The sequence below is a fragment of the Hippopotamus amphibius genome, chromosome 3, assembly GCF_030028045.1.
Source record: "Hippopotamus amphibius kiboko isolate mHipAmp2 chromosome 3, mHipAmp2.hap2, whole genome shotgun sequence".
Lineage (NCBI taxonomy): Eukaryota > Metazoa > Chordata > Mammalia > Artiodactyla > Hippopotamidae > Hippopotamus > Hippopotamus amphibius.
Window position 1 is genome coordinate 36,016,271 of NC_080188.1, and position 26,040 is coordinate 36,042,310.

At 32.8% G+C, this 26,040-nt stretch overlaps 1 protein-coding gene across 3 annotated transcripts in view; it reads left to right on the top strand.

Annotated features, from left to right (window-relative positions):
- Positions 1-14,315, top strand: part of ADGRL3 (adhesion G protein-coupled receptor L3) — a 415,454-nt gene extending 401,139 nt beyond the window's left edge. For 2 of the 3 annotated variants that reach the window (XM_057727606.1, XM_057727608.1), the window contains one exon: positions 13,443-14,315. In XM_057727606.1, coding sequence (XP_057583589.1) covers positions 13,443-14,242 — 800 coding nt within the window. In that variant the 3' untranslated portion in view covers positions 14,243-14,315. Of the gene's footprint in view, positions 1-6,848; positions 6,978-11,496; positions 11,515-13,442 lie in introns of all 3 variants that reach the window. The other variant, XM_057727607.1, reaches the window with a different exon arrangement.
- Positions 14,316-26,040: the final 11,725 nt, after the last annotated feature.

The following is a 26,040-nucleotide window of genomic DNA, read 5'->3' on the forward strand; positions in this document are numbered from 1 at the left end:
ACAGTTTTAAGGGTTTCGTAGCTTCATAGATAATCATCTCCTGGTGAAAGATTCCTTGCCTTACACTGAAGTTAGTATTCTAATTCTCTAGAAAATCCCATCGTCAGTGAAACTATTTTTGCTTGAACAAAATGAAGTCTTTGCTTTGGGCCAATATTAATGTCTGAAAACAGAAGTACAAAGGCATCACTCAGTAGTAACTTTGCTTTGTGTATAACTCTGACTTGTATGCATCAGTCAACATATATAATGAAAATAATTTCATAAAGAAAAATATGTCAAACCAAAGGAGAGAGAAACATGAGGGAATAGAATGGAGGATGAGGTACATTAAGGAAGAAAGAATCATTCAGGTAAAACTATTTTATTGAAATAAGACAGAACATTTATCATGTTATATGTTTATACATAAGAATTTGAAAATTGAGGTATATTGGTATATGACAATTAGAGAATGGTTGTATTCAGTTGGTTCATTAGATCACCGAGGGTCTTAATTTATAACACTTTGCCCATTTGATGTGATCAAATAAGAATGTCAGTACATTTTTTAAAAAATGAAGTGTGAGGGGCAGAGCAGAGTGACAGTTCAAGTCATTTAAAGAGCTTTTCAGTATACTTTTGTTAGCCTGCTGTCAAGAAGAAACGTTGTTTGAATTATGTTTCTGAATGATATAATATAGATTCAAGTGAGATCCAACCGTCATCTTGTTTCAGATCTGTTCTTTACTTCACAATTTCAAAGCAGGGGGATCTGCCTTAGATTTTCAGTCCTCAGTTACAGGTATCACATTGAACTGGCCTAGGCAGTGCTGTCATTCAGAGCCTCCCAATGTCAAAACACCTATTTTATTTTCCTAAGGAAAGAAATGTAGCAGTTTTGTGGTTAAAAACTACACATTTGCAAAGAGTGTATTCATTCTTCTATTCAAATTTCACTCATTTAAATACTTTTATATCAACCTCAGTCTTCAGGTATAAAGTTAAAAAAAAAACTTCTTAAAACAATTATCTATGATTTTAAACTTAGTCTTTTCCAGTAACTTACAGTTTGACAAAAAAAAATTCAGAAAAACTTCCCTAAGTTTTTCAGTGTGGAATATGAAAATCCTCTTTTGCTTCTATCACGCTTTCACCAAAAATAAGGATTTTGTGCTTGGTCTTCTGTTGACAGCTGTATTAATAATTCGCATATGTTGAAATTCAATGTTAATTACTTTTCCATGGTTTTATTAAAGAGCTAACCCTTGTTTCTGATAGCAAGTAAGCAGGTATGATTAGACTGTAGCCAGAATTTAATGAGTCAGAGAATTAAAAAACAGCTATTTTTACATAGCCACCTTGAGCTGTTTTACACTATTTGAGCTTTTTTGAGTCATGGCAGGTTGTGCTGTTGTTGTTTTTCTTTTCCCCTCTAATTATTATCTGCAGTTAGTATTCAGGTAGCATTTTCTATTTCCAAATAATTATATGAATTTTTATCTTTGTTTTAAAAGTTTCAGCATTGTGGTCACTGGTATAGTTTTGGAAGGAAACAAATCACATTAGAAATTAGACAGATGGCACTATTAAAAAATTTACTCAAAGTATAAAACTATTCATATTTGGTAAAATGACTTTGTTTTAGTTTTCATATTTTCAAGATGCCATGGATTTCACATAAATCTTTTCTTTAATTAAGGAAATATTTATTGAGCTCCAAGAACTATCTTAGACATGCAGTACAGAGCAGCAGAAAAAACCCTGTGTATTCCCTGTTTTCCTGAGGTTTACATGCCAGTGAAATTAGCACATAAACATGCCTTTCACATACATGCTGTAGTAACCCTCTTCCTCTCCACCTCCCAACATCTTATTGTGTGTCTTCAAACTGAGTAACCAATAAGCTTAACTTTTCCACTGAAAAACAGTGACAGATGGTCTGTAAACACTGATCTTCTTGAAAGTTTTCAGCAATTTCACAGCTATTAGAAGGGAGGTTTACAAATCAGAAGTTAGTTGGAGGTTAGATGAAGAGACAGGATGGACAGAACCTTGGAAAATAGTATCAGAATTCAAAGTGACCTGACTAAATTGGAGAAGCAGCCAGAAGCAAACAGAATAGACTTGAACAAAGACAAGTGAAATGCAGTGCAGCTACAGAGAAAAGACAAAAGTAACTGTGCACATAAAAGATGAAGGAAGACAGGTTCTGTGCAGGTTTTTAGGTAAAAGATCTAGGCATTGGCAACAAGCAGGATTTGTCTTTTTTTTTTTTTAGCGCAGTCAGTACCAGCTTTCAAAAGTATAACTGAAATGCCTAATTGTGAGTGGGTACTATAGGCAACACTTTCTAGAAAAATTGCACTTGTTTGGCATGCCAACAGGAAAAATGGCCTCTTGAGATAGCAACAAACCTGAGTGTCCATGAAAAATTATTAACTTCTTACATTAGGTGAATCAAATAAGGGATAATTGTTCAGTTATTCAGACATCTCCATCATTCTTTCAAACTAGCAAACTCATAGAACTTATCCACAACCTTCTATTCTTTGTGAAACATTAATTACCAAACTTCACATCCTGCTCTGTAGTTTTTGTGACTGAGCCCCCACTTATGTTATAACTCTCTACTTTCAGGACTAAAGTTAGTTTCAGTGACACTAGTTATATTAGTTTCAAATGGTTCATGAGGTATAAAAATGAGTGATAGTAAAAAAGTAACTTAATTTAAATAGTGACTTTTTTTTCTATCAGGAAAAAAATGTCCTTAATACCAAGGATAAAGAGAAAACTGATTTTATTTTTAAGTTTTAAACTTGTTAAATAAGTGTTTATGTGGTTTTAGATTTAACAGCAGGTAGATCTCCAATCATGTCACTCATTAGGGCTATAGATGAGTACTGGATTCTGGATTGCACCCGGATTTGAGGAAGCAACCTACCAGCCATGTGGCAGAGACTGAATGTTGTTCCATTTTGCCAACATTGTGTCATAATACAGCTGTATACCAATGCATTTCCGCTATTGTTGCTGGCCTTTCTAGTTCAGCAGAAATTGATGATAAATAAGTGAACTTTAAAATTTAGTCTTCCTACATTACTAGATTTAACTGATAAAAGTGCTTTAAATTTAAAGTACATTCAAAACTTAGAAAAACACTAAGAAAAACTGAAAAGGAACTTTATACTAGGAAAGCTAGAACCGGATGGATAATCTAAACTAATTGTGATTGCTTTGTTAGAATTCCATTATGGAACTCCATTTTTGTATGATTAAACTTTTTTGTTCTCATAGTATTAGCTTTTTTGTAAACTGAAAGCTAAACAGAAACCAAAATATTGAGTTACATGCTTCTTGCTTATGCTTCCTAACTCAGTTGTTTCCTTATTCTAAAGTATAGATCTTCTTTTTTTATAATTACATAATTTTATCATTTATTTATTAGTTTTTAAATTCAGGTAAATTGACATATAACATTATATTAGTTTCAGCTATATAACATAATTAAATACTTGTGTATATTATGAAATGGTCACTATAATGAGTCTAGTTCACATACATCACCATACATAATTACAGTTTTTTTTTCTTCTGATGAGAGCTTCTAAGCAGATCATCTTCTTTTACATCAGCATGGGGAAAAAAAAGAATATTTTCCTTTATAAGCTATATGAAGAAGGGGGAAAGTGATAAGCCATCTTCCCAGCCTACTGTTTTGTTTTCCAATTAGTTTAAATTAAGTAATGAGTAAGAATAAAGGGAAATGTGTACAGATGCACATATAAGTCCCAGGCATACAGATCTTACCTTTATTTGATGTACAAGGAAGTGTAAAGAATTCGAGCAATTCTGTACTTTTAAGTTTTTTACCCTAGTTCATTTTGAGTTGGTTACACCTTTCACTTTTTATTTAAATGCTTATTTAGAGTAACCTTAGAACAGTTACTTGTGTTAGAAGACTAACTTTCCTTTTTACTTGAGAAAAGTCTGCAATAATAAATAATAGGTAGCAGATACAATTTACAGCTAGTTTGCTTTCAAAAATGTTGAGCAGGTCAAATCTTGTCTCAAACAATTGATCTTAAATTTGTGTGACATCAACAATATGCATGTTTAAGATTAACAGTATTTCATTTGTTATCTGAAAGGCACTATAGCCAACTCTTTTTAGCTTTTCTTACTAATATACCATGTATTTAATTCATCAATGGGAAATAATATCCTGATATACCCATTATATGATAAATTGAAGAGCTGTCATCTCACTGTGTAAAGACATTTAAATATATATGAAGTACAATTTCAGCAAATATTTACCGAGCACATAGTAAGTGAAAACTTCTGTGCAAGGTCTATGTTAGTTCTTTGCAGAATGTATAGGATGCAAACATATAGCTTATTTCCTGATAGAACTGAAATTTTACAGCTCTAGAGATCAGACAGACTTTATTGTCCTTTAAATCAATAGTTAACTTTCCCAATTTTTTAGTTAAAATATTTATTTGATTGGTAATTTCCAACATAACAAACAGCTATGATTAAGAAAAAATTAAAACTGCCATGGCCAAGTTTTCCCTTTTCATTTTTTAACATTTCTATGAGTGACTGAATGTTTTTGTTGTATTCATTCAATATAGATTACTTTTTATTCTGAAATAGTTGTAGATTCACTTGCAGTTGTATGAACTAATACAGAGATCATGTACCTTTTACCCAATTTCCCTCAATAGTATCTTGTAAAACTATACTACAGTGTCACAGCCAGGATATTGACATTGATACAGTCTACCATTTGTGTTCAGATTTCTTCAGTTTTACTTGTATTTAATTGTATTTCTCTGTGTGTGTGTGTGTGTGTGTTTAGTTCACTGCAGTTCTTTCACAAGAGTAGGTTTGTGTATCCACCACCATAGTCAAGATACAGAGTCATTCCATCACCTCAAGGATGCCTGCTGTTGCCCTTTTATTACCATACCCACCTCCCTCCTGTTTGCATTTTTAAACCCTGGCAGCCACTAATCTGTTCTCCATGTCTGTAATTTTGTCATTTCAAGAACATGGTACATGTATTTATGGAATCATTTGGTATATAACCTTTTGAATTGTCTCTTTACCCAGTATAATTCTCTAGAAGTTCATCCAGGTCATTATGTGTATTGATAGCTGTTCCTTTTTAGTGCTGAGTAGTATTCCATGGTATGGATGTGCCACAGATTGTTTAACCATTCACCAGTTGAAAGACATTGGGCTCTTTCCCGTTACGAGCTGTTACAAATAAAGCTGCCACAAACATTCATCTGTAGGTTTTTGTGTGAATATAAATTTCCAGTTCTCTGGGATAAATGTTAGAGTACAGTTGCTGGATAGTATGGTAATTGCACATTTAGTTTGGTAAGAAACTGCCAAACTGTTTTTCAGAGTAGCTATACTATTTTACATTCCCACCAGCAAAGTTTGAGTGATCCCGTTTCTCTTCATCCATGCCAGCATTTGATGTCACCACCATTTTTAAGTGTATAGTGATATCTCATTGTGGTTTTAACCTGTATTTTCCTAATAACTAATAGAAGTTCTTTTCTCATTTTGAGCTTGTTTGCCACCTGTATACCCTTGTCCATAAAATGTCTGTTTATACCTTTGGCCCATTCTCCAATTGGATTTTGTTTTGTTTTGTTTGTTGTTGATTGTTTTTTACTGTAGACTTTTGGGAGTTTGCCAAATCCCAGATATCCCAGATACTAGTCTTTTGTTGGATTGCAAATATTTGTAAATTTGTTTGCAAGTATTTTCTGCTGTTCTATATGTTATATTTCTATTCTCTTATATATATATTTAAATTAATATATACCTGTGTTCTCAACCTATCCTCATATAATTTGTGTTTTTCTTTCTTCGATCATTTTTCTTTTCTTTATCATCTAACATAAATATACATTCTGCCTATCATTTTCATACATGGCTAATTATATTTAATAAAGCTGTCATTCAGTTTTTGCTCTTTGGGTTCAGTGGCTGTTGAGGGTGGGAGATTGTAATGCGTACTGACAGTATGTTAGAGACTGAGTACATCTGTTCATAAAGCGATGAAAGAGTTTAACTTTGTGGCTTTGCTATGCCAAAGCCCAAACAACCAGTTGGAAAATGGAAAATGTAATTATATATATTGCTTGATACCATGAAGTTAATATTTTATTTAAAATATTTAAAAATAATATCCTTATGATCATTCTATCAGATTTGTAAGTTCACCTAATTAGTATGCTTACTATGGTGTACTAATAAGTGTGACTGCATTTTAGTTTATTTAAATTTAAAGAATTATTTCTTCGTAGAATTTTAAGTAATGTCAGAATCTTCTGTTGTGTCAACAACTGCTCTCCAAATGAGTGTTTTATCATAAATGTTGCCTTTTATTACTTCATTGAAAACAACCAAATGGTTTCTGTGATTGAGGGACTGTTTCGTTTAATTTTAGCTTTTCTTTCTGTGTTTTAAACTTTTTTTTCAGCTTTTGTTTTGTGTTTTGTGTTTTGTTTATATGGAAGACTGTATTTTGCTTCTTTTTTTTTTTAATTTTTCATTTTTAGCAAGCATGGGAATATATCCTTGCTTACCCTCAGGGAAAGAGAACACCCTAAATGTGGCTTAACATTGTAAATCATTTTCTTTCTTTCCCATGGAGTCGGATATGTGCATTGTTGGAAACATGTGTGCTTTAGTGGCATATATTTTTGAGTCTAACTAGATGCCTGCCTGTAATCAGGACTGTATCAACTGTTGTCATTCTAAATGTTTCCTTTCTTTTTTTCAAACACATTTGCCTGATTGACCTTTTTTTTCTCTGTCTTTCTATGGGGCTGCTCCAGGAGCCATGGCTAATCATCTTATAAGCAATGCTCTGCTTCGTCCGCATGGTACTAACAATCCCTATAATACATTGCTTGGGGAACCGGCGGTCTGTAACAACCCTTCTGTCAGCATGTACAACGCACAAGGTGTGCTGGAGTTTATCTTAATTTTTTCAAGTGAGAGTCCCATTTTATGTAGCTTTTATGGCCACATTCTATTTTTCTTTCCTTCCTCCTGCCTTTTCTTTCTTTTGGAAGCAGACACACAGACTCTTTTCGCCTTCCACCGCTCTTGGTGCTTTTATTTTCCATTTTCCTTAGGTTTTCCTTAGTAAGAAATGGATTCCTTCCTTCTGATAAACAAATGCTTGAGTCATTAATATGTGTTTGTTTCTCTGTAATGTTATAAAATGTATTGTGTTTGTCAGTACTTTTCTTGTTGTTGATTGATTTCTATATTAAATACCTGTGTATTCATCTTAAGAAATGAGATATTTGCCTAAGGTAAGTAAGATAAAGGAAGACTTGATTCAATAATCTTAAGATCAAGAAAGTAATCTTACTCTGTTATACCATGAAGCACACTCTAGGCACAAACATCAGTACTGACAAAAGCACTTAGATCAACTCCATGGAAAACACTGAAATAAGCTGTGGAGGAAAGAACGGTGAATTGAATGATAGTAGCTCAGGTTCTACCCTAATGTGATATTGCCTATATGAACTGGCTCAGGAAGGTCATGAAATGCCTTTTCCTCTGTGGCTGCATGTTAAAAACAAGGGTATTGAATATGGTCCCTCTATATATCCTCCAACTTTAAATGATTTAAAAATTTAATTGTATCTCAAACAAGCATTAATCTCTTTAAAACCACTTATAATCTAAGCATTTGTACGTGACTTTTTACCTTTTCTAAGATAAAAAATGTATCGAGGCACAAGAGATTAAAAATATTCATATCATAAGTAAAGTGACCACAGGAAAAAATTATTCAAGTAAAAGTTTCATAAAAGAAAAACTTTATTCAGTGATCCACCTATTTAAGATTACATTTGAAAGAAAATTCACTATAAAAAAGAGACTTTAATGGTTCCTTCAAGTTTGATGTGATAGATTAGCAATATTTTAACTTTTTCCCATGCAATCTTGAATAAAATTTCTATTAACCTCTTTGGGAATCTTTGTGTGTGTGTGGTGTGTGTGTGTGTGTGTGTTTCTTCTCAGCCAGAGGTAAAAGATTAGTGGCATGAGTGTGGAAAAACTTGCTGGGCATGCCTATTCCAGAAAAGCATGTTTGTTGCAACATGGTCATTGGGTGTCTAAAGTCATCTGTTTCCCAGGTAATACTTGGTCAAATACAAAGGAAATGTTTAAATTATTTCAAAAATACCAAAGCCAGTAAGTCAGAAGTAACTTCAGGAATATAGTCAAGTTGCATGTCAGTAGGATTAAATAATTAAGCAAACTGTCAATTTTATCCAGTTTCTTAAGAATCACAGACTTAGAATCAAAAGAAGGGTTAGAGCTCATTGAATCCTCTTTACCACATTATGATATTCTGTCAGCCTATGCTTAAGTATTTCCTCTAATTAGACCCTTCAATGGTTGAAATGCTCCATTTATTATAAATATTTTTTCTCTCCACCAAGTCTGAATTTGCCACTGGCCATGATGCTTAGGTTTGCCTTCTAGAACAAAGCTGAGCAAAGCATTTTTCTGCTCTCTATGGCAACCCTTTAAATACTTGAAGGCAGTTAATCTGGCTTCTTTTAGGCCTCCTTTTTTCTAGGAAAGCATCCTCAGTTCTATCAATAGGAGAGAGCTTTCTCAAGGTTGTCCCCCTTTACATTGTCTACATTTATTAATGTCCCTATTTCACTGTAGCACTCAGCGATGTGTGTGTTACACAGTGCACCAAATGTGGTTTGGCACAACAATTTTGCACACCTTATAGAGGCTTGTATGGGTTTTTTTCTTTATTTTCATTATTAAATGACATATAAATGTGTCATTAGAAACATTTCAAAGTGTGCTGACATATTAATGTTTCGAATGATGTTAAATGAAGATTTACACCATATTTGCAAATTAAATCTATTCTACATTGTTCACCTTATACAAAGAGTTGTTGGAAACTTTTAAAATAAGTAATAACTTTAGATTATATTTTGTTTAGCTTTTTTGATTATTCAGATATAATTTCTAATGTCTTAAATAATGAAAAACTAACAATCATCAATCTGTATGTTTTCCTTAATTCAGTATCTCCTTGTCTTATTTTACTACTGGTATGCTAAATTAGGAGATTTTCTAAGAATGAAGCACTATTATAAATGCTGTCAAAGTGAAATTCTCATGAAAAAATTTAAAATAATACTGTATAAATCCAAAATTTTATTCCCGTTGAGCCTATTACTGAATATTGCTATTTCAATTATAAATAAATACACAAAGAATTCTTCTGAATGGATTTGATTTTTATGCCAGTAAACTAAATTCTACTGACTTTTCTTGAAAACGAAAGTAAATAATTTTATTATTGGTTTTCAGAGTCAGAAATGGAATTGTTCAACTACTTTATGTTTTAACATTTTTTTATGTTAAGAAACTATGATAGTGCTTAAAATAATTTTTTTTACCACTGACCAAAAATAAAACTTGGTGATTGTCATATTGCTACTAATCTTATGCTTTCAGATGAATGCACTTATATTCTTACTGGCAAGGTGAAATCTTACATGAAATATAGGTGGCTCGGTATGTACTGGAGTGGTTTATGTTGAATTACCACTTGGTTCTGTTCTCTTGGTCCTTTAATTCTGTTGTACCAATGCCATCCAAGCAAAGAAGCATTCAGATTTTAAAGTATCCATTTTTGTTTGTGATGCCTTTATTTACAATATGTAAAGATGTGTTACAGTGTTACTGATGTGTATAGAGTTAGGAATAAAGATGAATAATACACTTTTGTTATATTGCATTCAGATTCTATCTGTGGAAATATTTAAAACTTCATGCATAGTATTTGTGGATCATTATCTTCTTGTCAGTATTGGAGAATTCAATTTTTGTTAGATAAATCTCATTATAGATTAACCTGTCAACAAAATGTAATATAGAGAAGTCATACTTTTAGAAGTTAATTTACATTTTAAAGTAATTTAATTCAATTCTAAAACTTTAAAGAAAGACATATATCTTTAGGATGGGATATAGTGAAGAATACATTATTGTTGTCAGGAATACAAGGTTATAGTATAAACTCCATAAATAACTATTCTGTTACAGCTTTCAAAGCCTAAGGCAGATGTGAAGAAAAGTAGATCGTAGTGCATAGAGTCAATCTAGAAGATTCCCGTTCTGATCCCAGTTCTGTCACTGTTAACATAAGGCTCAGTCTCTCTTGGCTGGAGCTACCGCATCTTGAAAATCAGGAAATGAACGTCAGTTGTCTCTCATGTGCTTTCCAGTTCTAAAATATTATCACTTACGGAAGGAGCCATAATGAGCCTACAAGCAATTTCCATCCGTTGTTATACTAGTTTGGCTTTTTGTTTCAAATTCTTTTTCTAAACCTGTTTTGCAACTTTAAAAGAAATTTTCTCTGCATTTTGAAATATTGTTGGTCTTTTGCTGAGAAGCAAATCAACTTTTACAAAACCAGTATCTCTAAAGCAGCAGTGGTTAAATTGTAACAAGTTGGAATCTCTTGAAATGATCTAGCGCAGTGACTTTGCTGGTTCTTATTTTGTGATGATTTAACCTTCCTGTAAACAAAATCAGCAAGAGCAGTGTGTTTTTTTTTTTTTTCTTGTTTTTTTTTTGTGACATGATTAAAATATAAGTTGTTTTTTTTTTAATAATTTTGCCATGATTGTTTTTAAAGGATTAACTTTTAAAATGTTAGATTGCATATGATTGTGCAACAATCCAGAAGAAAACCAGATATTAATTGGTGGTATTTTTTCCCCCTTCACATTTTCTTGATACAGAATAACAGTTGGATTTAACCTTTTTTCTTTCTCCATAATTATACAACTTTTGAAAATGACAGTATTGATCAGTATAATTTACAAATGATAAGAAGCATTTGTATAGGTACAGTGGGAGTAAAATAACCTTTGTACATGAAAAGAGAAGATACATAAGGAAAAAAAAACACAATTATGAAAAGTTCAAACTGTGGTTTTTTTTCTGTGTATATAAACTAAAGAATTTATGTATAATGTTGCCGAAAATTTTTAAACTTAAATGACATTCCTTAGAAGCAAGTATGACCTAATAACCTATACACACACACATATATGAAATATTGAATTTTGTGGAAATAGTCATGGCTTGCCTTCAAGATTTTACTCTTTGGTTGGTGTGATAATTTTAACTTTAAAATGTGTATTTATTTGAAATTTACAAACTGAAGAAACGCTTATTAAAGACTCATTTTATTAGCATGTGTTATGGGGGTTTAATTTCTGACTAACATTTCAATATTTTTAATTATGATAAACCATGTAACACAGACTCATGAATTTTGGGGCAGTGGAATTATTTCCTTTGACTCTTTTTTCTGCATATCATCAATTTGCTTTTTACTCATGTTTCTTCTACTGTCGCTGTAAGCTTACTTGTTGTTTTTTCTTTCCTTTTCTTCATGCTGTCGTTTAGAGCCCTACAGAGAGACAAGTATGGGAGTAAAGCTAAACATTGCATATCAAATGTAATTTTTTTTAGTTCACTTTTATTGCATCACATATAGATGATGTAGTTATTAAAAACAGTTCATCTCACAATTTAAAAACTAAAGAACCTATGAATCAACTTATATATATATATGTTAATAGAGATTAGACGCTTTTGTTGTCTGATTCTTTTATTGTGTCACATAACATAATTGTTAAGTCTCATGTAATGTTTGTGTGAGTTAAATTGTTTTTAAATTAAGCATTTATTTTTGCTAAGTAATTCATAAACATTTAATTTTCATTACTACATTCCATCATACAAATACATGTCACATGCAACATACCCACTTTATTTTACTATGGCTGTTTTCAAGCTGTACCTAATGCATTGACAACAGAAATAATAAACACGTTTCAATGCATCAGTTGCTCGACCATAACCATCAAGCATACCATAGCAGCCTCTGCAGCAGCAATCACCCATCACATATGGCCCTTTAAAAAGCATTTACTTTTATTTTTTTCTTAACATTGTGGATTTGTCTACAAGATATCTTATAACATGAAAATAAATTGCTTCACCCTATGTCTGTGATGGCTGCTTTTTAATGTATTTAATGCATTACTATTTTTGAAAACTGTGTTACTTGAATACAGACTATGTGTCAGAAGTTCATATAAAAATTGATATATTTGGGATACTTTATTTAAACCAGTAATGAACTAGTTCAGTTTTGGTAAATGTAACTGCATCACAGATATAGAATGAATGCTATATTTTCACAAGTTAGCAATGTATTGAGAAGTTTAATAGAATTCTTCAATTAATTGTTCTATAAAGAAATACCCTTTCTTATTTAGCAGTATTGGTTAAATGTTTGTGTTTTATTTTCTTTTGTGGTTGCATTTGAAGAGATTTATGGAACTATTATAGATTCTTGGATTTCTGTTCATTCAAGAAAATGCAAAAACCTTGAAGAAGCATGTGGTCAAGTTTATTTCACTGCAGCTGTTTCTTCCCAGAATAAGATATTTAATCTCTTTTAAACCCAAAGTTTAATATGCACACAAAGTCATCACTCATTATGAAATGGAAACTTTAATACTGACACTGTTTTTAGGAATCAGATCACCCATGTCTTTACACATTCTTTTGTAGAATTATCTAATGACCTGAAACAATTACTAATGGATTAATATATAATAGTAACCAAAGTGCTTAGAACAGAAAAAAAATTGGAAAGTAAATCCAAATATTTTTGCTTTGAAAGTTCCTATGTTCAAATTATTTTCATGTGCCACTTATTTGACTAGGCATTATTTCGTGACTATATCATCCTGACAAATCTAACATAATTCTTTTGTGGTTTTGTGTGTAGGGATTATTTTCAGTCTTACAAAATTACATATCAGATTATTAGAAACTGCTTGAACTTTTTACTTTCACCAGCATATTCAAAGTACCACACATGAATTATGTTAATTTTATACCTATTTCAATGTTAAGACAACACATAAAATTAAAGATAATGAATCATTGGGTTGACTTTGGTGTGTATAAATTGAAAGCTATGAAGGACTACAGCAAAATTTTGTGTTTTTTTCCCTAAGTTATAACCATTATGTTTCTCAGGCAATGTTTGTGTGGAAATTGCAAATTTATAGGGTTTTTAAAATTCTTTTAAAGATTTACTTTAAATACTTCTTTTCTGTTTATAAGATTTCTATCAATTGTCCAAGTATACATATATATAGATATGTACATATAGATTTAGTAATTTTCTTTATTTCCAAAGATTTTATACTTAATGAAAATTGCTAGCAATTTATACATACTTCATAGTTGGGTGTTTTTGCTTTTGTGTTTGTGTCTATGTGTTCTATGGCCAATTGGATATAAATGTCATAATGTTTTGTAATCTTTTTCAGAGGGGCTTCTGAACAATGCCAGGGATACAAGTGTCATGGATACTCTACCACTGAATGGTAACCATGGCAATAGTTACAGCATTGCCAGTGGTGAATACCTGAGCAACTGTGTGCAAATTATAGACCGTGGCTATAACCATAACGAGACCGCCCTAGAGAAAAAGATTCTGAAGGAACTCACTTCCAACTATATTCCATCTTATCTGAATAACCACGAGCGTTCCAGCGAACAGAACAGGAATCTGATGAACAAGCTGGTGAATAACCTGGGCAGTGGGAGTGAAGATGATGCCATTGTCCTGGATGATGCCACCTCCTTCAACCATGAGGAGAGTCTGGGCCTGGAACTTATTCATGAGGAATCTGATGCTCCTTTGTTGCCCCCAAGAGTTTACTCAACAGAGAACCACCAGCCACACCATTACACCAGAAGGCGGATCCCCCAAGACCACAGTGAGAGCTTTTTCCCTTTGCTAACCAACGAGCACACAGAAGATCTCCAGTCACCCCATAGGGACTCTCTCTACACCAGCATGCCGGCACTGGCTGGTGTGCCCGCCGCAGAGAGTGTTACCACCAGCACCCAGACCGAACCCCCACCGGCCAAATGTGGTGATGCCGAAGATGTTTACTACAAAAGCATGCCAAACCTAGGCTCCAGAAACCACGTCCATCAGCTGCACACCTACTACCAGCTAGGTCGCGGTAGCAGTGATGGATTTATAGTTCCTCCAAACAAAGATGGGACCCCTCCGGAGGGAAGTTCAAAAGGACCTGCTCATTTGGTCACTAGCCTATAGAAGATGACAGAAATTTAAGCCAACAAAACTGCTAACACCTGGTTGACTGTTCTGAGTTGATATAAGCAGTGGTAATAATGTGTGTACTCCTAAATCTTTATGCTGTTCTTAAACAACAAACACAAACTCTCAGACTTTTTTTTCTTTTTTAAACTGGGATTTTTAGGTCATCCCAGGAGAGAAAGATAACTGCTGAAATTCCCCTATGCCAGCTCCTTTCCTGTCCTTCCCCCCTCAGATGGAGACTTCATTATGTTAATGAACGAGATTTGAAGAAAATGGCGCTCATTGTGGCCTTGTTGAATTATGTTGTGTTTGTTCTAACATCTCCGATGCTCTGTTACTATAATTACAAGGACCTGATTTTTTAAAAGGCCAGAACAGTTGTTTGAAATTAGTAACAATGCTGCATCTAGATTGGAGTGCTGCACAAACATAAAAGCAAAGCAAACTGTATCACATAGTGGTTTTTAGTCACTCACAACCTGAATTCACCAGAGCGGGAATAGCTGTGGTGTACAAAATACAACAACAAAGTCAATAATGAAACGGAGGGGAATTCTAGAATTATATGCTAAAGGCATATTTTATGATTTGCTGTATTAACTGATGATAAAACTAATGGCAGAAAAAATATTGAACAATTTCTATGTAATGTACAGATACTAGCATTGCACATGTAGTCTGCTTTCTGTTCCTCCAGAATTTGAGTCCTGTTAATGTAGTGGAAAAAAAAAGAAATTTTCTTTTTCTTTCGTGCTGGTCTTGCAAGTTTGTCTACCAGTAAAAGAGCAAAGTTTCCTTCCTTTTTTCTTTCTTTTCTTTCTCCATCCTCTTTTCTTTTTTTTTTTTTTTTTTTGGTCCTTTTTTTTTTTTTTTTTTTTTTTTTGCCTTTTTTTCTTTAAAATTTCACCTGGCAAAAAATAAATAAATAAATAAATAAATAAATGAAGCTATCACTTTATAAGAATCATTTTCTAGTAATGCAAACAAATTATTTTTTACAAAAAAAATAAAATAAATAAAATTAGATTTCCTTCCCTCACTATATATCTTTATTCAGTCAGAATATTTCCAAGAGCATTTTTGCAAATTAGAGCAGGAAGAACTTTTATGTTTACAGTGCACATCTGTTGTAATGCAAAGCATATTTGGCAAGCAGTTCATCACTAAGAGAGTAGCTATGATTCTAGACGTCAAGAGGTGTCAGTAGAACTAGTGGGGCTTCTGCATGTGAAAAACGGTATCCCATAGGTGTGAAAGTGCTGAATGCTCAGTCTGATCCCCAAGTGGGCACCTGCACTACCAATTTTTAAAGGAAATTCACTCCCTTGTAGAAAGAATTGAAAGGCCAAGTTATTTTGAAGTGATTTAAAAAAAAAAAAAACCTCTTCTGTTTATTAACAGGAAAATTTATTTATTTGACAGGATTTTAAGTAATATAGGAATACAAGAGGTAAATTAGCAGCACATATAATTTTTTTTCAATTTATGATCCATTTTGTATGGTCTCAAAGTTGGATGACCTCATTACTAATATTTGTTGTAAAAGTGAAACTTGTTTGCCAACCAATAAACAACTGATTGAGATTTAGAAGGTATTGTATTGATGTATGTAGTATATGATTATTCCTTTCATTTTGCTCACCTTTCCTTCTGTTTTCAATATATGAACTTTGCTAATCCTCTGTGGCCCAAATGAGCCACGCAAAAGAAATCCATCTGCCTAGATGAATAAACTAAGCACAAAATTATACAGTTTTTGCAGACAAAGTAATCCAGAAAAATGAGATGGGCGTGTTTTTGTTGGCTGAAATAAGATGCATAACTTACTTTCGAGCAGGTTAATATACAGGTTACTATGTGCTTATTTATAAGCCAGCTTCAGTCACATGGCTTATTATAAAAGTCAGCTTCAGTCAGAGATTTAAGAATTGAATTGGGGAAGGGGGGATCATATTTTTTCCTCCCTTGTAAGTTTCATTTTGATGTTGGATATCTAAATTCACTCAATTGGCTAAAAATGCAAGAATAATGGCAAAGAGAATATCCACATTATAAAGATAGGACTATAAGACATTTTTATGCTAATTTTTTGTTTTTCTGTATATGTCTAAAATAGGAGGGGAAAAAGTCCTTTAAAGGAACTCTCTAGATCTCCAATACTGAAAAATCTTTACCAGCAGTGTCCAAGCATGGAGACCCTCCTAGGGCAAAGTTAGAATGAATTTGCCAAATTATAATTTCTTTTGTGTTTTGTGATATCTCGGCAATTTCTTTTTCTTTATATTTTCAAAAAAATTTAAACACCAGCCACCTATAAATGAATTCCTTAAGATTAGGAGGAGTAGTTTAGGGAATAGCCAGTAATCTACACATACCATTTTTAAAATATATGACAAAAGAAAAAATTCTGTGCTGGGCCAGAATACATTATAACCTTAAATTAGTATCACCTCAAAATATCTTATGCATCCTTCCTTTTTAGTCACTTGACATAAGTATTTTTAAGTCTGCAGATTTTCTCTAAGTTGCAGGAGAACCACAAGCTTTAATAGTAATTAGGTTTTCTCATACCACATATGGCAATATTAGCACCTGAAAGGTGGTTAGCCTATCTGTTACGTAGAATGCATTTGGTAATGAAAGAATCCTTTTTAGGCATGTGTAAGGTAACTTCAGAAACACAAATGTAGTCTGTGGATTTATGAGTATTTATGCTAGTTTTGCCATTCCAACAGTAATCTATACGAAAGCAGGTCCATCAATAAGAAGCTAGTTTCACAGAATAATGGGGAACTACCTCACTTCAGCTTGCTGATGCTGCCAATTCTGGTTTTCTGCTAGTGCTACCTCCCTGCCCATTATCTTTTGTGTTTCATTGTATGGAAATTTGAAGCAAATAACCTCCCAGCTCGATATAGTCCAAGTCGAACAAAATCACTTGAATACATAAACTGGTACAGAAAGCCATTCAGTCCTGTTAGTTACTACCGAGTTCTTACATCAAGATGAAAGGGTGAGATTTTTGAACTCTCATACACCATAATTGGTATGCTTTCAGAGAGACTTAAGATCCCAAAGACTTTCACAGGAAGAGATTGCTCCCCTAAATTGAAAGTGACTATAATGAAAACAAAACAGTGGATGAGTTAATTATGTATACATTTCAATAGAAATGTGTGTATGTTTAACATTATTCATTTAGTCCTCTTTACACTAGTAAAGGTTGAACTCCTGAACTAGAATCTTCTTTTTTCACATGCATTTTCATGTGTAGCAATTGATAAATTAATAATTTTAAAATTTTCTTGTTTTTATACCATCTTTGGCTGACTCTATAATACCCTGTGACATTCATGACCTTATTTGCGTATCTCTGATGTGTTTATCTGATTTTCCATTAAGAAGTAAATTTTCATCAAACATACTGTACATACATAGCACATTATTTGGATAGCTGGAAGTAAAAGCTATGCCAATGAAAAAAATTATTGTTTCCAAGCAAAATAATATTTTCATGACATTTTACACTTTTTTATTCCTTTTTGAGGTCTATTTCACATGATACTCTATTAGGACACTAGCTAACAAATCTCATGTTTAGTTGATTCAGAAACTTTTGGATTGTTGCACAGCCCATCTTCCAAACTGATAATAGTTATGGAGAAATATAAATTTTGTGAAGGACAAAAAGGCTGGAATTCCAATTCAATTTCTGAGCATCCCTCTTTGTTTTCACTCTATTAAAATTAAAAATACTTTACTTAATTAATAATTGCTATGCTAAAATAATTGTAATGACAAAAAAGAACTGGCATGAGGACAATTATCTGGAGGTACAAATAGTCAGGAAAATGTAGTCATCAAATGCTGATAATGGAAACCCCTTATCTTCCTGTAATACAAATTCAACTATAAAATATAGTTTATAATGTATATTTTTAAATTCCCCATTAATCTAAAAATGCTGACATATTGATGAAAGGTCTTTAAGATTTCAGTTTTTAATTTTTTAATATTGACTTGGTGTAACAAGTTTTCATAATAATGGAGATAAGCATGTAAGTGAATTAGTAATATTTATAAAATACTCATAGACATAAATTTAGGCAATATCTTCAGCTTTTTCCCTCACACGTGTTTAAATCCATTGACTAATTTGTTTACTTTTAAAAATGACATTAAAAACTTCAAAGACTGACTTTGCTCAATTCTAGAGACCAAAAGAGAGAAGAAAATATTTCTTCTGCGTTGTCTAAAGATCAGCTTCAAACTAATCAATCATCACCTCCTGTTAGTGAGAGAATAATTCATTTTTAGAAGTTGTCCATCAGTACTGTACCAAAGTGCTACTGCTTGGGGCATTTTTCAGAAAATAAAAAACATCGCAAAACTACTATGCAGTCAATTCAAATTTAGAGAGCGAGAAAGTTAGAGAGAGGGAAAAAAAAAAAGCACCCAAACCCTAATTTGATTTTGAGCAATTCTGAAAATACTGACAAGAATATCCTTTCTTCTCTAACAGAAATATTTTAGGTAAAATAACAATATGTATGATCTTCCGAGTATGTTATAGTATCAAGGTATTAGTTCACGTTTAGCAATTCATAATTATATCACCACATAAATAGTATGCATTCATAAGTAATACTTTAAATATATCTTATGTTAGATTTCTGCACATCAGTAAATTAGGAACATGGAAGCACAAGAGTAAAGCAACAACGTTTCAAAATAGTTTATGGAAGCATTGTTGTGCAAATGAATTCTACATGAGAAGCTTCTTTGAGTTTATAAAATGGATTTGATGGCTCCCAACCATAAATTCAGTTTTGTAATCAGCAAATAGGTTCCTATTAAACCATCTGAAAAATATTGCTAAATATCTAAATTTTCATTTCTAGACTAGAAGTTAAAGTGTTGGTAGCTGCTTCTTTCCTGCTTAGGCCATGAGAGGAATCTTTCCTATTTGCTACTTAACCTGATTACTTCCTCTTTGCTTTAAAAGGGAAATCAATCTTCAGCTTTCCCCTACACACATACTTACGTATTCCATTCCTTTTATTTCCAGCTTGCAGAGGAAATAGCTTGTTTACATTATTGCAAACTTTGTGATTTTTGCAGTGAAACAGGCAGTTATTATGGTTTTACATATTGTCATTTGAAATAAAGTCACTGCTGTTCCCTCTTTTAAAAAAGTTAAAAGTCAGCACCTCTTTAACATCTAGGACCTTTAATTTATTATTCAAATGTCTTGATTTCAACTATGTTGTAATGTTTCTTTCTCTCTCTTAATAGTACATCACGCAAATTTTTCTTAATTTGTGTCCCTTTAGAGTATTTTAAAGGTAAATACAAACTATGATTTTTTAAGAAGGTATGTGAAAGGAGAACTTTGATCTATGTGAAGAAGTCGAGGAAGACTATGTAAGGGGAAAAAACCTCTATTGAGATAATGAAGTCTTTTCAATCACAGTATGAACAGAAGAGCAGAGCCAAGTTGGCAAATTCATGGTGAGGTAACTGGACCTAAATTAGAGATACAGAGAAAAACTATCCAGGAAAAAATAATAAAATTAGAATGATAAAAATCTTAAATACTGTACCAAATGCGGTTGATGTGTTGAAAAAAATAAAATTGAAGTTTACCATATTATAATTTTAACCTGCTGATTCCACAGAAAATGCTAAACACTTTTAACACTGTTTAAATATTTCTTGTCTAAGTATTTTTGCCTCAATTCACGTTCACTCTAATCTGCTTACTCTATTGTATGCCAACGCAGTTAATGCTACTAGTAGCTTTGTACCTTTTAGAGCTTTATTATGAATCTTTCTAATAAACATTAAATTAATATTAAATTGGAATTATGTACATTGTGCAAAATAATTCATAACCAAGCAATAATCATAGGATAATCCATTATATATATGAATAGTACTTTGAGACTGAACAAATAATTACGCTGCTGAAAATATTACTTTCAAATCCTCTCTCTCTTCTATTATTGTAGTCAATTCATAAAATTCTACAGACAGTTGTACACGTGACGTGTTATCAAAGTACTCCATAATCCAAATGTGTCTAAAAGTATTCCCAATGCTTCTTTCATTCTAGAATGCTAAAGGAAAGAGCTTGAAAGAAGTTGAAAGTAAAGCTGTCTTCTAAGGACCTAATTTAGATAAATATTGTCATTCAGAATAAATAATTTTAAAATGAGAATGTTCCAATTTGTGGTCTGAGGGAGAGGTTATTAAAGATTACAGTTGGTCTAGTATTGGAGGATTTTAAATTTTAAAGAAATTAAGTTTGTCTCAATGGCCCAAGGGTGCAGAATTTCACACTGTGAAAATGTACAATGGCAAGGAAAAACATTTAAAATCCAAACCTAAAGCGGCTTTTTAAAGATTAAAAATTCCTCTGATTCTTCTGAAGGTGAAACTGGCAAAATAGTCCTGGCTTCAAAATGAAATGTATCAGTTGAGCTCAAAAACTGTTTGGCAAAATTCATGAATGCTGTCAACTCTTTAATAGTAGGTAGAGGTCTTTGGGGATGGAACTCAGGATACGGTGATTAGAACAGTGTCCTCTTATGCTGACCACCGCCTAGTCCTCTAGAGCATTTTTAATGCCTTGAATTTCAACTTGTCACAATGTCTTATCTTTTTAATGATATCATGAATCAAGAGATGAGAAAAAAACGTTTAAGGTTGGGTTTTGTGCCTCATTTGAAAATAAAGATTTCCTTTACCATCCTAAGTAATAAAGAGGATATGTCTTGAAACAGCTATGGACAATCAGAATGTGTTCATTTATAAACAAGTCTTATTTGTATATTCTAACGCTGATCGTTGCCTATGAACTACAAAGTCAAGAATTGCAGAAAGGGTCAACTTGATTTCCCTTAATGGCTTCTGTAAATGTATTGGAAAGTGGAAGGATAATTGGAAAAGTTTTTCATACTGTTTTCCCATTTGCCAAGCATTAAATCTAATTTAAGATACATCTTTTTAAAAAATGATAGTTTATTTTAAAAGCTAACAACTAATTAAGCTATTTCTCATTGATAAGAAAAGTCACTTTTTAGGAATGAGAATATAGCTATTGCAAGCTTTGGTCTCTTACATTCTCATATATTTACACATGGTATTAATCTTACCATATACACACACCAGATTTCAATCTATTGGACTTTTTCCCCTTGTACAACCTTTCCAACCTTTTTTTTTTCCTTAAGTCTTCTGTACTATCACATGTAAAGTCATGAGCTACAAACCTCAATAAAAAAATCAGTGAACAATAAGTGATGTAGTCACTGTTATTATATGGTAATACCCAAACTTTGGAGATAGTGTCTCAAACTGCAGGATAATAATTGAAACATAGACTCTTAGTATATTTTCTTACTATCCCCACACATTTCAGCCTCCTTTTACACATTGAAAATAAAATGTGAGGTTTCTTTCTTTATGTTTTCAGAGAACTGCTGCCACCCAAGTTGTCTGTAAGTCAATTTCTTCTTTCCAGGAAGATAGGAAGTTAAATTAAGAACTTACTGTTTGCCCTTGAAGCTTGCCAATGATGTGATATAAACAAATGTAGTGCTATATCTGCTGCCTGATCAATTTATTTCTCCTAATCTTAAACTGGGTAGTAGGAGAGACAGTCAGCAACGAACATTTGGTCCAAAGGAGAGTTACGAGCTCTACACTATTCTTCTTTTGAATAAAGGGCACAATAAATATTAGTATATGTTGTCGATAGCAAAGGTCGACATTATATAATCATCATTCTGTAGTGTCAGGGATTCAGATTATTTAGTTTACTAACTCTTAGCAATCAGTAATATGAGTACAAATATCAGCTAGAAAGATCTAATTTAGATGCCTCTACTCTGTAATATTGAAAATACATTTTCATAAGAAATATTCCAAAGAAGAAACAGAGAAATCAGCAACTCTTTAGTGGTTAGTATGTGCTGGCACTTTACATTGCCTCATTTGATCTTTCTAATAATATGATGAAATGGATTTTTTCATACTTGCTTTATGAAGGAAATTGAAATTCAGATCTCAAAGTCACAGAGCTAGTGAGTTTTGAACCAAAATCTCTCAGTCTAAAGTCCATTTTATTCTTGTTTAACCATGTTACAATACATAAACTAAATGATTAGTCGAAAGGAGATTAACCCATCCCTTCTCGTTTAAATAAAAGCGGTGAAACAGGCATTGGAGTAAACTTTAAAAAAAACAAACAAACAAAAAAACATGGAACCTACTTTTAAAGAACTTGAAGTTCATGCAAACTCCAATTTACCAGGTAGTTGGGAGAAATAAAAAAAGAGAGAGAAAAAGAGAAGTGTCACTGATTGCATACTTTTGAACAAATTACTTTTCTAAGAATAGAGCATCTCATCTCTAAAGTGAATTCAATACCTAATTTGTATGTGATACATAATGCACTTGGCACACATGAAATTCTTGAGAAAACTCTTAAACAGATTTTTGGTTAGTACTAAATAGACTCTGTGTGTGTGTGTCTTGTTTTTCAGCAGGTCTCATTCAATGAAAATAGATGTTTTTCAGTTTAAATATATTGGGGAGATGTCAGGCTAAACAAAGTAAAATAGCTTTTTTATTACAAGACTTCAGAGAATGCACTGCAGAGTAGAAGAAGAGTATTTATCGTGCTGTTTCCTAAACTTATTTGGCCCTGAAATCCTCAAGAAATCTGAAAAGCAATAATTTAAAACTATCAACCCATGGAACTCAGTTTGTAAAACACTGCCCCAAATATTTTTGTTACAACTGAGCCTTTTCCCCCTCTGAGTATCAATGCAATGCTAGAGGTGTGACTCCTCCAATATTAATTGGCTTTAAAACTCATCATAAAATAATATTACAAAAGTATCTCCACTAAATGCATGGTCCCAATCTTCAGGTAAAGAACAATTAAGATGAATGATGCCTTTAGAATTCTGCCCTAAGAAAAGGGAACCCTCATACACTGTTGCTGGGAATGTAAATTGATACAGCCACTATGGAAAACAGTATGGAGGCTCCTTAAAAAACTAAAAATAGAACTACCATATGACCCAACAATCCCACTACTGGGCAAATACCCAGAGAAAACCATAATTAAAAAAAACACATGCACCCCAATGTTCATAGCAGCACTATTTATATTAGCCAGGACATGGAAAGAAGGTAAATGTCCATCAACAGAGGAACTGATAAAGAAGATGTGGTACATATATACAATGGAATATTACTCAGCCATAAAAAGAATGAAATTGGGTCATTCGTAGAGATGTGGATGGATCTAGAGAGTGTCATACAGATTGATGTAAGTCAGAAAGAGAAGAGCAAATATCATATAATAATGCATATATGTGGAATCTAGAAAAATGGTATAGATGATCTTATTTGCAAAGCAGAAATAGACACACAGATGTAGAAAAGAGATGTATGGCTACCAAGGGGTAAAGGGGTGGGGTGGGAGGACTTGACATATATACATGATTGATACTATATATAAAATAGACAACTGATGGGAACATACTGTATAGCACAGGGAACTGTACCTAATGCATTGTGGTAACCTAAATGGGAGGGAAGTCCAAAAGGGAGGGGATATCTGTATGTGTATAGCTGATTTATTGTTTTGTACGGTGGAGACTAACACAACATTATAAAGCAACCATACTCCAATAAAACTTAAAAAAGAAAAGAATTCTGCCCTAATCATAGCATCACTTTATTTTAGTATATCTTCCTATGTCCCAATATCAAATATCCATTTGGTTACAGCAGCTGGAGACAAAGAGTTTTTACTCAACAATCATGTTTCTCATTTACAAAGAGAGACTAATTCAAATCACTATGTAACACACCATAATTGTGCTACGTTTTATTCACTTGCCTTGAAGAGGATGATTAAACTCATCTTGCTATTTTCATATGTTATTATGAAGATCAATAAAATAGCTCAGTATTTCCCAGTCTGGCTTAAATTAGAATCAATGAGGGCATATTAGGGGAAAAAAGATAGAAAGGGAGAAAGAGAGAAAGAAAGAGAGAGAAGGAAGGAAGGAGAAAGAAAGAAAAAGAAACAAAGAAAGAAACAAAGAAAAGAAAGAAAGAAAGAGGGGGGAAAAAGCCCATGCCTCATTCCATAGCAATTAAATCAGAGTCTGTGGGTGGTGATCAGGTATTAGTTAATCTTCAAAGCCCGATGTGCAGTTTGGGCTGAGAATCACAGAGTTAACTGTTTAATAAATATTGGATAAGTATTTGCATTAATCATGTTTAAATATTTTCAAAATATTATAAAATTTCTCTTGAAAGCAGGGATGATGAATAGGAACGACAAAGAATATTTCTTATCCTCAGGTGAGCCTGGTTAATCACGTAAATGGTTTTCCTCCCAATTTATAAAGATGAATCATATATTGTTCAAATAAAAATCAACTGGGTTATTAAATATATGTTTCATTATTTAATTCATAGAACAAAAACTCTTGTTCAGAATATCTGGGTTTCTCTCACCATTTTCAGGGTCCATGAATATTATCATATAGAAAGAAGTCAGTTATTAATTTTAAATCATACAGAATTCACAGATAAATATCAGAATTATTTACATGGAACAAATTCTTTTCAAGTTTTTCCTGGAAATTTGACTATTATCAGACCATATATTTACCTGGTATTTAGCACAGTGTCTCAGCTATTCAAAAATCTACTCATTGTAAAAGTGAATAGCCTAGGGCTTCCTAGGTGGCACAGTTGTTAAGAATCTGCCTGCCGATGCAGGGGACACCGGTTCGATCCCTCCTCCAGGAAGATTCCACATGCCATGGAGCAACTAAGCTCATGCGCCATAACTATCGAGGCTGCTCTTTAGAGCCTGTGAGCCACAACCACTGAACCTGTGTGCCACAACTACTGAAGCCCATGTGCCTAGAGCCCATGCTCTGCAACAAGAGAAGCCACTGCAATGAGGAGCCTGTGCACCACAATGAAGAGTAGCCCCCACTCACCGCAACTAGAGAAAGCCCGTGTGCAGCATCAAAGACCCAACACAGCCAATAAATAAATAAAGTAAATAAATAAATTTATAAAAATAAAAAAGCTGTAAGTTGATGAAGGATATTCTTTTTTTTGTTATTTAAAATGCATAATAGATAGTAAATTGAGTGTCTTCAATGTAATTCCCAACTTATTATTTAGCTGTTGGCCACCCAATTCACAGTTTTCTTTTTAGGTTTTAGTAAACAACTAATATTGATTCCTAAACATTTCTCTAAGCAGGAATAGCGTGGAGGATTCCATGGAAGGTAAGAGAAAAATCAGTAACCATTTGTTAGGTAGAAACAACCACTTCTGTTGTGTTTTCACGGCCACTAGTTTTCTCCTTCAATGGTTAGTAATAATATACAGAATGAATACATCTAAATTATCAAGCTATTTAACACATAACTTTCATGGATAAGTGGTGGGGTGTCAAATAGTTTTTACTCTAGCGACAGCTGATCCGATGGTAACACCTGTTTGGAGCACATCTTCAGAAAGCTGCATCTAAGATTAGTAAGAAAAAATTCCATGATGGATTATTTATGTCTGCTATGGTCAAGGAAGAGAACCACAAGGGTAATAATCAACTCACATGCAATTTACATATAAATTATACATATATGTTTGTATTTATCTCATATACAAGTTGTTAATACAAATATCTGTCACATATTTTAGAAGAATCCAGTGCCCTAACACCTTTTTGATGATAGCTACTT